At 34.1% G+C, this 13,932-nt stretch overlaps 2 protein-coding genes across 3 annotated transcripts in view; one reads left to right on the top strand and one right to left on the bottom strand.

Annotated features, from left to right (window-relative positions):
- LOC132177098 (heat stress transcription factor A-5) overlaps positions 1–13,932 on the top strand; it is a 42,255-nt gene that overhangs the window by 5,706 nt on the left and 22,617 nt on the right.
- On the bottom strand, positions 8,845–13,880 carry LOC132177099 (heat stress transcription factor A-5-like). Of its 2 annotated transcripts, none has more exons than XM_059589318.1 (2): positions 13,549–13,880; positions 8,845–9,138 (listed from the first exon to the last, which is right to left on the bottom strand). In XM_059589318.1, the coding sequence occupies exons 1-2, from the start codon at positions 13,783–13,785 to the stop codon at positions 8,968–8,970; spliced, it is 408 nt and encodes a 135-aa protein (XP_059445301.1). In that variant the 5' UTR covers positions 13,786–13,880; the 3' UTR covers positions 8,845–8,967. The 2 variants fall into 2 exon arrangements, with proteins under 2 accessions (XP_059445301.1, XP_059445302.1); XM_059589319.1 differs by lacking the exon at positions 8,845–9,138 and adding an exon at positions 10,143–10,504 and having other exon boundaries at positions 13,549–13,878.

The raw sequence follows: 13,932 nt of genomic DNA, 5'->3' as shown, positions 1-13,932 counted from the left end.
TTAGCAGATGTTTTTGTATTGGTTGATTTGGTACTTTGTTGACGACTATAACTTTAACTTCAGTTATGATTTGTTTCAAAGCTTTGAGAAGTGCTAGAGAGCCAAACAAATGAATCCAAAAAAATTTTCAAACTGATGTGGCAAGGGTTTTTAAATTTTTTTTTTTTTTTTTAAAATATAATTCTCTCTCCCTTGTCTGCCACTCACGGTCAGTTTGAAAATTTTTCAAGGTTCATTTGTTTGGCTCCCTAGCACTTCTCCAGAGCTTTTGCTTTGTTTGTAAAAGCTTTTTGCTCGCGACTTTTTATCAATGAATGAGAATGAAATGCTTCCCTTTCAAAAATTCCCTTTAAAAAAAAAAAGCGAAATTTTTGATCACCTAGGGTTAGAACAAAGGCAGTTGAATAAATAAGATGTATGAGGATATATATACAAGCAAAATTCAAATTTGAATAAACATAATAACAAGTAATCCTTTCATTCTTGCGCTTCAAAGTCAAAGATCCTTGATCTTTTAGGGTAGTTTTGATCATCACTAGACCAATCACGACCTCTCTTCAAAGTAACAGAATGCATGTATTCATCCAATATTGCATTTGGGTCATCAAGTATTACATGAATTCCACACTCCTTCACTTCAAAGTATTTCCCACCCTCGCACTTCATCTCTATTTCCATTCCACTTGCTATTTTACCTTCAATCCATGAATAGGGCATATAGAATCTCCAGGAAGGATAATCTTTATGAAATCGATCAACCGAGAAATTGGACATTATCCTAAAGCTACTGTTAATGTAGAGAGAGATGTTCTGGCCCTCGTGCGGTACTGTTTCTTGTATGGGTGCAAAAACAGCACAAAAAAGCAACCCCTTGATTTGATCATTTAGAAGAGAAGGTATATGAAAGGATATCGAAGATCCAATTCTCTTATGCCTGAACCAATTTGGAACCTCACCACCGGGGACCACAGTTACATGAAAGTACCGGCCACCACAATTGGACAAGTACTGTTTCGAAAGAGAAAAAAAGTTCACATCATAAAATATGGTTCGGCAAAGAGAGAGAGAGAGAGAGAGAGAGAGAGAGAGAAAGAGAACCTGGAGAAAACTCTTCCTCAAATCATATGGTAGACTGTCACAACTTTTATGGTAAAAATGTGCCCATAAACTTCCCTTATTCGGCATGTCTGGGAGTCTCTGCAATGATGAGCAGCCTCTTGCACACAAGATTTCTAAACATGCAGGAAGTTTTGAAATTGATTCGAGACTCACACAGTCCTTCAACAAAAGTACATATAATTGAGGAAGTTGACCGATGCAATGAGGCAGTGTACAGAAATTGTTTCTTGATAAATTCAAATATTTAAGTGAAGATAAACTCTCAAGATCATTAGGAATCTCATCTTCAATCAAATTGCAACCACTGAGATCTAGTTCTCTCAAAGAACATAATCCAAAAACAGAAGTTGGTAACAAACTTCTAGGTTTCGTGCATTTTGGTGATATCCACGACAAGAACCGTGACATCCAATATTTTGAGGATTTCACTTTACATCCTGATAATGATACCGTTTTGAGGTTCTTTAAAAGACCAAAAGAGTATGGTAATTGCTTAATAGAAGTTCCATTTACAAGCAGCTCATTTAAAGTAACCATATTTCCCAATTGTTTGGGTAACTTGTCAATTTTTAGGCAGTCAGACAAGTTAAGAGTCTCTAAAGATTCTAAGTTGGAAATACTTTCGGGAAGATTCTTCAAGTTTTTGCATCCTTGTAAATTCAATAAAACAAGATTTTTCAAATGTCCAATAGACTCATGTACCTTAATTAAGCTCTTGCAATCTTCAAGTATGAGTATCTCCAAATGTGGGAGTTGTAAGAAGTTTGGTGATTTGGTGAGACATTTGGAACTTTTGAGATTAAGGACTTTTAACTTGTTGAGTATCTGCCGAAACACAATCAAATGAAAAAAGAAAAGAAAAGAAATTCATGTAAGTTATTCATTCAACATTGATAAGGAAATAAAAGGTAATGTAAGATTTGTCATACTTTGATCTCCATACAAACTCGTTTGGCATTACTGTGCTGCATGTCGAGGACAACAAGGTTCTCGAGATGAAATTTTGGTGGTAAAAATTCCAAAGGACACTTATGCCAGTGAAGCCATCTTAACTCTTTAGAAATGTGTTCATAGCATCCTGTGAGATGTACACCATCAATTTGGAGCAGTCTCAAATTTTTCATATTTGCAAATGCTTCAGTTGTAAATTGTACATCTTCAAGTGCAGGTAGGTTTAGCTTTAAACCCTCTATTGCTTCTGATCCCTGGCAACATAGCTGGGTTAGCAATGCATATTCACATCTTGTGTGAAGATAGAACAACTTCAAATTAGAGGTGACCTATATTTTCACCATAATTAAATAAAAAAACTAATGTGATTTAGATAAGATCATAATTTCTTAAACATGATTGCATTTTTTTTTTACTATAGTAAAGAATCGTATGTTTGATTGGTATGAGAATTGTTGGATTTAAGATCTTAAAGTTATGAGTCACGTTGATAGAATATTCATGCTATATCCATGTTTGGCATAAAGACAAAACTCTCGTACATTCTTTCATAACATATATATATATTATTTTTATGTATATGTGCATGTATTTATATAATATTAATGCATCTGCCTCTTACCAGATGTTTGTTAAGCACATTTAAGACATCCTCGTGAAATAATAATCTACTACGTTTTCCTGGATCTTTGGGTGCCATTTCGCGAACAATCTCTCTTCCCATATCACGAATCAAATCATGCATCCTCAACTCATTTCTTTCATTAACTATCAGGAGGGACCTTTGAATGAGAATGCTGATACCAATATCCGGAAAGAAACCACATCCATCAAGAACTTTGCTGGCATATTCTTTTTTTGTACCGATAAAGAAACATGCTATATCAAGGAACATGTCCTTCAGTGCACCATCTTCTAGTGAATCAAAACTTATTTTGAGTACTTTTTGAATCTCTTTGTGAGGAATTTTTTGCAATTTTTCCAATGCACTTTTCCATTCAATAATACTTCTTCTTGATAGATAAGAACCCAAAACTTCAATAGCTAGTGGAAGTCCTCCAACATAATCCACTACATCAAGTGAAAGCTTTTTGTAATCTTCTGTTAGATTGGTCATCCTGAATGCATGCCAACTAAATAATTGAAGAGACTCCTCACGATTCATTTCTTCAACCTTATATTTTTTATCTACTCCTAATTTAGCCAGCAAATGTTCATCTCTTGTTGTTGCAATGACTCTACTTCCTGGGCCAAACAAGTCAAAGTTTCCAACTAACGAATTAAGTTGTTTCAAGTTATCCACATCATCCAGAACAACAAGAACTTTTTTGCGACAAAATCTTTTCTGAATCAAATGTATTCCACCATCAACATTGTCAATCTTCCAATTCTTCGTTTTCAAGATATCATAAAGAAGTTGTTCTTGTAAATGAATCAAACCATTTGGTTGTTCTGAAATTTCTTTAATATTTAAAAGAAAGCTGCTTCCTTCAAATCCATGGCATATTTCGTTATAAACAGCTTTTGCTATTGTTGTTTTGCCTATTCCACCCATCCCATAGATGCCCACAATACCAACATCACTTGTTCCAAGATTTAATAAAGTTTTCATCTTTTCAACACGAGAATGCATTCCTATAGGGTGCATGGCAACATGCAAGCAAGCTTGGTTCACTTTACACAAAATTTCTTCAACAATCTTCTCGATGAACCTTGATTCATACCTGATCATTATAGTTCAAATAGAAATACAATAAGAATATAAGCACAAGAAATGAAAAATAAGAAACCAAATTATTTTTATGTAATGGTAAACAATTATGTTAAATCAACTCTATTAAGAATATCATTTCAAAATATTCCTATATAATTTCTTATCCTATCCGATAACATGCCATAGAACAATTTTTATTTTTCCTTTTCGGAAAAGAAGTCATTAATAATATCATTCCTCTCGAGTGTATGAAATTTGATCCAAAAGGCTATCCTAACACTTAATAATTATAGATTTGAGATCTCACTCTGATCGATTTATAATACTTTCTTCAAAAAAAAAAAAAAAATCAAAAAACAAAGGTATGGAGTAATTTTCTCATATGAAAGAATTGATAATGTTTTGGTAGTTTGGGGGGACATTGTCACAATTAAAAATTTATGAGGGACATTGTCAATTGAGTGGTAGTTTGAGGGCGATATGTAAACTTTTCCTTTTTATTTTTTTATTTTACTTTTTTAGAAATGTTATTTGATTGGAGTATAATTGTATTTTCAATGTTATTTCTATTGCCTATTTAATGGAGAAAGCTGACAAAAAGTCTTGAATTTAGAATAGACTTAAACTTGAGTCTTGGATATATCAAATTTAAAAACTAAAAAATCTTACAGTTAAAATGACAAAAAGTACCGGAGATCTTTTACTATCCCATTGATATTTCAAAAAGGACACAAAATTCCTCCAGAAAATTTCTGTCCTTTCAAAAATAGGCCACTACTATATATCTAAAACTCGTTTCACATTTTCATTAGGTTTGATGAAAATTTATGATAAATGTGAATGAGTAGTTCATAAATTTAAACAGAATTGATGATTCAGGAATCATCACAGTTTCATTACTCATGATCATTAACTAGGTTTGTCCAACTAAAGCATGCCAAATTAGTTTGAAATTCTTTTGATCGACAAGAACATACATTAAATTTGGATTTAAAATATTTTTCAAGGATTTTTTATTTTTTATTTTTTTTTTTAAATTTGTCAATCCATTTATGCTCAACTTTAATTTTTATGAATTTTGGTCTAACATAAAAGAAAAGAAAAAAAGAAGACATAAATGACATATCAAAAACTAAATGAAAAAGCACAGTAGAGCTTAACATAATACCCATTTGCAACGATTTGGAGATCCCAACCAGAATAGTTTGCAACTTCAGTAAGAGCTGCTCTCCACTTGTGTACTCTCTCCATCTCTGCTTGAAACTGGGTTTCGTGCCTAGCAAATGCTTCGGCAAAAGTTCCGGTTTGTTTTCGCACATCTGAAGGGTGTACGTCATAAAATATTGGAAGAAGAGTTTGGCCTATAGAATTCTTACAGTTCAGGATCTCCACAAGCTCATCAAGACACCAACATGAAGAAGCATAGCCTTCGGAGAAAACCACAATAGAAACTTTTGATCCTTGAATAGCTTTTATCAGTTCGGTAGAGATGTACTCTCCTCTAGGAAGTTCGTCATCATCTCGGAAGGTGTGAATTCCGACACGCACCAAGGCAGTATAAAGGTGATCAGTGAAAGTTTTGCGAGTATCTTTGCCTCTGAAACTCAAAAAGACATCGTAATTCCAACAAGGTTGGGAAAGTGATGAAAAGGTTTGAGCAGCCATGGATACGAAGGTACTTGCTGTAAAGTTGAAGTTGAGGTTGATTGAAAAAGGAGGCTCTTGTGAGTTAAAAAGGAGTCGGCAATCTGCAATCTGATATTGTCTAGCTGTTTGCAATTACCATCCACTTTCCTTCAATAGTTGTAGAGCAACTTGGTCATAACGACTGGACAAGTGACAACTACCACAATTTTAACATTGACGAAGACGAAGACTTGAGAGCCAAATTAAGGAATATTCAATCAACTCTCGCGTAGCCACTTGGAGGGTAAATCTCAAATATGTTTTTGTAGAAATTAAATGATAAAAGTGAAGAGAAATATTAGTTCTAAATTCTTTTTCACTATTAAGGAGGGCAAGTGAAAATATAAAATAGACTCCAAAATATACTTAGAGGGACGAGTAGGTGTTAACAAAAATTAATGCGGAATTAAAAATTAGAAACATGCAATAATAAATTACCAAAATATGTAAAGCAGTAAATTAAAGAGACACATATATTTTAGTGACGAAAACTCTTTAAAAGTAAAGCCTATTTGGGGCAGCCAAACTCAAGAAATCACTAAAAGAAAATTCAGATTACAGACACAAGAACACTTACAACACTTTACAAGTCCTAGGCTCTGTAAGATCAACAAGCTTCCTGCTTGTCTTCCTAGATCGACAATGTTTATCATATATTAATAAAAAATTCTTTCTTTTCTCTTTCCTCTAATAAAAAACGATTTTATCATCTCTCTTTCCATAAAATGAAAAATCAACCTCCTTCTTCTCCCTCTTTCTCTTCCCGCAACAATGAATGAATGCTTAACAATGAATGCTTTATTTTAGAACAATATGATGGTTAATAAGAAACTTGGTATTAAATGCTTCATTTTTTTTTTCTTTCTTAAATATGACAGTTAGAAAAAAAAAATACAAGATTAGAAAAATACATGAGCATTAGGAAAATAATTTTTTTTAAAAAATATGATCATTAAAAAAGACAAATATGTATATAAAAAAAAAAAGACCGATAAGAAATGACAAAGTTTAAAAAATATGATTGTTGAAGAAAGAATATTTAAATGGAATAGTGAAAGTGAATAGCTAAAATGCTAAGCCGGATGTAAGTACTTTAAAAAATGGAGTAACTAAAATAGAAAAGATGGTATTTTAGCTAAAATTTAGCTAAATATTTGTTGAGTTTGATGTAAATGCTCTTAGCACAATATAGAATTTTGCCTGTCAGTTGCTTAGAAAAACCGTGCTCTGTAGGGTCCTATACTCCTATATATAGGCAACTGAGAATTAGGTATCATTGCTGAAGTAGAAAACCTTATTATGGAAAATCCGCAGTAGCGTTTGGATGGCAGATGGTCTCGTTCGAACGTACTTGATACCCGTTCAAACGCGGCTAGGTTAAACTTCTTCTCTGACACCTCTCATCTGAACCCTTAGCGAAGACGCCCTTGCGAACGGAGCTCTCTAGATTCACTAGGTGCAACTCTTGTTCGGACTGCCTTGCAAACGTCCAGCAAACGAAGCTTTCGGGTTTTACTATGGACTACATCCTCTCAGACGGTCTATCGAATGCCCAAAGAGCTAAACATTCTGCCGAGAAGAAAATACACTTTTGGACACCGAATTAGCCAACTTAAACACTAACAAACTCTCCATTTACCAACTCGGTGGCAAAACCCAATTAAAACAAAAAATACTAAAACACATGATAGCAATTAACTCATCAAAAAAATGTTCTATGTTCTTCTTGACTACTCCCCCTTTTTTGTCACAAATTGACAAAAGAACTCAAGTTTCCTAAAACATTCACAAAACACATTACACGTATGTGGAACAAGAATACAAAAAAAAAAAAAAAAAAAAAAAAATTACATATACGAACAAAATTCAATTTTGAATAATCATATTAACAAGTAGTACTCTTTTATTCTTGCGCTTAAGAGTCAAAGATCCTTGATCTTTTAGGGCAGTTTAATTGATCATCACTAGACCAATCATTGCTTGGTCTGGCGCCATTGTCATCACGACCTCTCTTGGCGTTGGTGGATGCCATATCCATTGTACAATCTGTACAAGTATCAGAATCCACGTCTTCATCCATTGCATTTGGCTCATCAACTAGTACATGAACTCCACACTTGTTCACTTCAATGAAGCTTCCCGAAACCTGACAGTTCATCTTATTTCCATTCCACTTGCTATTTCAACTTTAATATATGAATTGGGTATATAGATTATGCAGGAATGATCGTCTTTACGAATTTCCAAAAAGGAAGGGCGGTTGTTAATGCTGTTAATAGAGAGTATCCCGAAAGGGCGGCTGTTAATGTTAATAGAGAGTACTACCGCGGACTTGTGCGGTGTTTCTTCTTTGGGTGCATAAACAGCACAAACAAGCAGCCCCTTGATTTGACCCTTGGGAAGAGAAGGTACATGAAAGGATATCGAAGATCCAATTCTCTTATGGCTGAACCAATTTGGAACCTCACCACCAGGAAGCACAATGCAATGACACCGGCCACTAAACTTGGACAGGTAATGTTTCGAAAGAGAAAAAAAGTTCACATCATAAAATGAGAGAGAGAGAGAGAGAGATAGAGAGAGATTAAACTTGCAGGAAGTTCTGAAATTGATTGGAGACTTGTACACTCATTCAACCGAAGTACATCTAATTTTGGAAGGCGACCGATGCAATGAGGCAGGTTAAGGAAACTGTTTCTTGATAAATTCAAATCTCTGAGTGAAGATAAACTCCCAAGATCAATATGAATCCTATCTTCAAATAAATTGCAACCACTAAGGTTCAATTTTGTCAAAGAACATAATCCAGAAACAAAAGTTGGTAGCAAATTTATAGGTTTCCTACATTTTAGTGATATCCACGACAAGAAACCTAACATCCATGATCTTGAGGATTGCCCTTTATATCCAGATAATGATACAATTTCGAGGTTTTTCAAGAGACCAAAGGAGTATGGTAATTGCTTAATAGCACTTCCATCTGCAAGCAGTTCCTTTAAGGAAACCATATTTCCCAATTGTTTTGGTAACTTGTCAATTTTTATGCAATAGACAAGTTAAGAGTCTCTAAAGATTCTAAGTTAGAAATGCTTTCTAGAAAATTCTTCAACTTCTTGCATCCTTGTAAATTCAATAAAACAAATTTTTTCAAATGTCCAATGGATTCATGTACCTCAACCAAGCTCGTGCAACCTTCAAGTATCAATATCTCCAAATGTGGTACTTGTGAGAAGTTTGGTGATTGGGTGAGACATTTAGAACCTCTAAGATTAAGCACTTTTAACTTGTTGAGTATTTGCCAAAACAAAATCAAATGAAAAAAAAAAAGGAAAAGAAAATTTCTTGTAACTTATTCATTCAACATTAATAAGAAAATGTAAGATTTGTTATACTTTGATTTCCTTACAAACTTGTCTGACATTGCTATGCTCTATGTCGAGGATAACAAGGCTCTCTAGATGAAAATTTGCTGCTAGAAATTTTAGAGGGCACTTATGCTAGTGAAGCCATCTCAACTCTTTGGAAAGGTGTTCATAGCATCCTGTGAGATATGCACCATCGATTTGAAGCAATCTCAAATTTTTCATCTTTGCAAATGCTTCAGTTTTCAATCGTACGTCTTCAAGTATAGGCATATTTAGGCTAAGACCCTCTATTGCTTTTGATCCCTGGCAACAATAGCTCAGTTAGCAATGCATATTCACATACTGTGTGAAGCTAGAACACCTTCAAATTGTAGGTTACCTAGATATTTTTTTCCATAATTAAATAAATAAATAAATTTACAGTTGTGAGTTATGTTGACAGAATATTCAAGCTATATCTATGTTTGGCAAAAAGACAAATCTCTCATGCATACTTTCATAACATATGTATATCATGTTTATGTATGTGTGCATGTATTTATATAATCTGCCTCTTACCAGATGTTTGTTTAGTACATTTAAGACATCCTCGTGAAACCACAGTCTACTATGTTTTCTTGGATCCTTGGGTGCCATTTGGCGAACAATCTCCCTTCCCAAATCATGAATCAAATCATGCATCCTCAACTAATTTATTTCTTTAACTATCAAGAGGGACCTTTGGATGAGAACGTTGATACCAACATTTGGAAAGAAACCACAACCATCAAGAACTTTTTTGGCATATTCTTTGTTAGTACCAATAAAGAAACATGCTATATCAAGGAATATGTCCTTAAGTGCATCATCTTCTAGTGAATCAAAACTTATTCTGAGTATTTTTTTAATCTCTTTGTGAGGAATTGTTTTTTGTAATTTTTCCAATGCACTTTTCCATTTGATAATACTTCTTCCTAATAGATAAGAACCCAAAACTTCAATAGCTAATGGAAGTCCTCCTACAGAATCCACTACACTAATAGAAAGCTTTAGGTAATCTTCTATTGGATACGTCATCTTGAATGCATGCCAACTAAAAAGTTGAAGGGACTCCTCACAATTCAGTTCTTCAACCTTATATTTTTTTATCTACTCCTAATTTAGCCTGCAAATGTTCATCTCTTGTTGTTGCAATGACTCTACTTCGTGGGCCAAACAATTTGAAGTTCCCAACTAACGAATTAAGTTGTTTCAAGTTATCCACATCATCCAAAACAACAAGAACTTTTTTGTGACAAAATCTTTTCTCAATCAAATTTATTCCTCCATCAACATTGCCAATCTTCCAATTCTTCGTTTTCAAGACATCAGAAAGAAGTTGTTCTTGTAAACGAATCAAGCCATTTGATTGTTATGCTATTTCTTTAACATTTAAAAGAAAGCTACTTCCTTCAAATCCATGGCATATTTCATTATAGACAGCTTTTGCTATTGTTGTTTTGCCTATTCCACCCATCCACTGGATGCCCACAATACCAACATCACTTGTTCCAAGATTTAATAAAGTTTTCCTCATCTTTTCAACACAAGAATGTATTCCTATAGGGTGTATGGCAACATGCAAGCAAGCAAGCTTGGCTCACTTTACACAATTTCTTCAATAATCTTCTCGATGAACCTTGATTCATACCTGATCATTGTAGTTCAAATAGAAATAAAAGAAGAATATAAGCACAAGAAAAGAAAAATAAGAAACCAAATTATTTTTATGTAATGGTAAACAATTAGGTTAAATCAACTTTATTAAGAATATCATTTCAAAATATTCCTATATAATTTCTTATCCTATCCAATAACATGCCATAGAATTACTTTTAATTTCCCTTTTCGGAAAAGAAGTCATTAAGTACTGTTTCGCGGAAAGTATGATGCAATATCATTCCTCTCGAGTGTATGAAATTTTATCCAAAAGGCTATCCCACTCTTAATAATTCTAGAACTTGAGATCTCACTCTAACAGCCATGATCTATATATATAGGCTTTCCTAAAAGAGAAAAAAATCTATATGGAGTGGTAGAGTGGGCAATGAACACAATTCCATCAACTAATTCAACCGAAGAACTAACGTTTCGATGTATGATTATTTTGTATATTAAGCAAATCAAGTTTGAAGAAAATCCAAATGGGAAGCTAGAAATGGGTAATTACTTGGAGTGAACCCAAAACGAGCTTGGATTGGTGGGTTGGTGGTGGCAGGCATGGAGTGGAAGTGGAATTTGGGGTTTGTGGGATTTGTGACAAAGGTAGGAAAATAAATTGTTAAAAATTGTTTATTGGTATTTAGTGTTTTACCTTCAAAACTTTAGTTTTTGAATGCTTTCTTCTTGAGAAATGCTAGGAGTACTAAATCTTTTATCAAGAAATGGATACCAAAATGATGTGAACCTTATTCATTGAAAATTATCAAAACAATTAATAAGTTCTACATCATCTTATTTATTTCTTGGTAAAAGATCTAGTATTTGAAATATATTTTGTACTAGAAACAGCAAACGAGCCACCAAGTTATTAGAACATTCCTATTATAGGGTGGTGGCTTGTTAATTGTTGTTAAGGAGGGTCGCAAGCCGCTAGTTTTGTTATGTTTGTTTTTTTTTTTTTTTTTTTTTTTTTTTTTTCTACCATTTTAGAAATGTTATTTGAGGAGTACTATAATGTTATTGACTTAAACTCGAGTCTTGAATATATCAAATTTATGAAATTAAATCTTAAAGTTAAAATGACAAAAGAAATATAGGAAAGCTTTTACCTGATTTCCCTTCGATTAATTCTTAACCATATAACATGATCAATGTCGTATAATACGTACATGTGGTAACTTATATTAACTTTTACCGCTATTTGGGAGGTTTTCACTCTTTAATTATACTTATTTCATATCTATTTGAAAATTTGCTTGTTCAACAACTTTACATAAGTCATAAGTGAGATTCAAAGGTATGGGGTAATTTTCTCAGATGAAAGAGTTGAGCAATATTCTCTTGTTTATTCTCTCAGATGAACTTCAATTACTACTCGGTTTGCTCCTAGTCGATAAATTTGTAATTGTTTACAACAAGAGCTATGCCACTTTCCAATACACGTTTTTATGTAAGACCCAACACATAAAATATTTAATTTAAATTATGGTGACTTGACAGAGTCAAGGCTCAAACAGTCAAACTCATGACTTCTGGCTTTGATATCATGTTAAATCCCCACTTATCCTAAAAGTTTAAGTTGAAATGAATAGGTAAATTTAATCATTTAATTAATACTTTAACAATTACTCATCAGTAACTAGGTATGTCCAACTAAACCATGCATTTCGAGAATAATTAAAGCACACAAATTGAATGAAGAGTCCCACATTGAAAAGACAGAAAGTGAAGTTGGCATTTATAAGGTCCAACATATTTTAAGCTATTAAAAAAACTTGGTTATATACACTATACAGTACGTATAGTGTCCTAGTGTATAGTCCTAGTAAAACAAATAATGCATGTCCTTATTTGTTTAGGACATGTATTTACTACCGTTAGGATTGCTAAAGCCCACATTTGAAAAAAAAATCATAGTAAAGTAAAAAGTTGTTCACCCACATTTGCGTAGGGTTGCACGTACACACAAATAAAAAGAAAAAGAAAAAGAAAATCATTTGCCTTCACAGAACACTTCAAACCTCAACTCCTCTTAGTCTGACTGCGTGGAATTGGAAATAAAGCTTTGCAATGCCATTCAAAATTCCAATTCTTTTAGATTTGGAATCAAGCTGAATTACTATTCTGATGTTGGACTGCCAAAAAACAACTGATGACAAAAGTTGAAAATAGTACTTATGAGAAAAGGTAACAAAATATTTTCCATAAGAAGGAAACTCGAAAAGACTTGTTTAGGGTTTAGGAGGCCCATTTCCACTACCCAACCTCAATTCTGCCTCCAACTTTGGTCTCCAATTGGACCCCCTTATAATTTGAATTATGCCAAATTTCATACAAAAGCTCGATTGTTCACTTCAGAGGTCTGACTTGTATGCTACCATCACTGAGTATCCTCCCCACAGATTTTCTAACTTTTGCCTTGCCTAGAAGATAACAAAAAATCCATAATGGACTATAAGTCCTACTCACGTAAACCCTTACAAAATCCTGGACACCAATGAAGAGCACTTCCAGACATCAAATGCAACTCAATAAAAATGGCCTCATCTTCAGCAATATCAAACCAATCCGAGAAAACAAATAGGAAACAGTAAATTTAATCATTTAATTAATATTTTAACGCACCCATCAAACTAGCTCCCATGCAGAACTCTCCACGAAAAACAACTCCAAAAAAAAAAAAAAAAAGAATACTTGAAAAGGATGCTACTTTATAGATGCCATAACCTTCTCATAAGCTAAGGAATAAGACCCCAAATGAAAATGAACCCAATTTCAGAAACCGCCACAACATACAGAAAACGAACCCAATTTCAATCTGGCAAAGCTAACAACAAAATACAATTTCTAAATCTAGTTTAGCACCAATGGATTCAACCCATTCAAAATCGCTTAAAATTTACTTACAACGCGCTTGCCCTCCTTCAAATAAATTCAACAATTAGAAGCTGAGCCCAATTCGAATCAGAAGCGGAATCAAAACAAATAATAAGAAAGCGATGAGAGAGAGAGAGAGAGAGAGAGAGAGCATACATAGGTGTTGAGCTGGCGGATGAAGCTGGAGAAGTTGTTGTGCTTGAAAAAGGCCGGGAGGAGGACCCGGGCAAACTCAGGCGGGTTCCACACCACGAAGCTCGTCTTGTTTTGGCTCCACGACACGATCTCGTCCGTCGTCGAGTCGTCCACCATGTCGTATGTCTTCATCAGAAATGGCGCCGGACCGCCTCCCCCTCCTCCTGCGCTCCCGCTCGTCGTCGGAGCTCCGTCCATTTTCAGGTCTCGGAATCCTCGGGTTTGGATTTGGATGGATGGTTGTGGGCGCGATTAATTAATTGACTTCAATTGTGTGTTTGACACTTCAGACAAATGAGGCGGTGGTAAAAGTTGTACGATGGAGGAGGACCTGTTGACTTTTCT

The sequence above is a fragment of the Corylus avellana genome, chromosome ca4, assembly GCF_901000735.1.
Source record: "Corylus avellana chromosome ca4, CavTom2PMs-1.0".
Lineage (NCBI taxonomy): Eukaryota > Viridiplantae > Streptophyta > Magnoliopsida > Fagales > Betulaceae > Corylus > Corylus avellana.
Note: the sequence above shows the minus strand (reverse complement) of the source record. Positions and strands in the feature narration are given on the sequence as shown.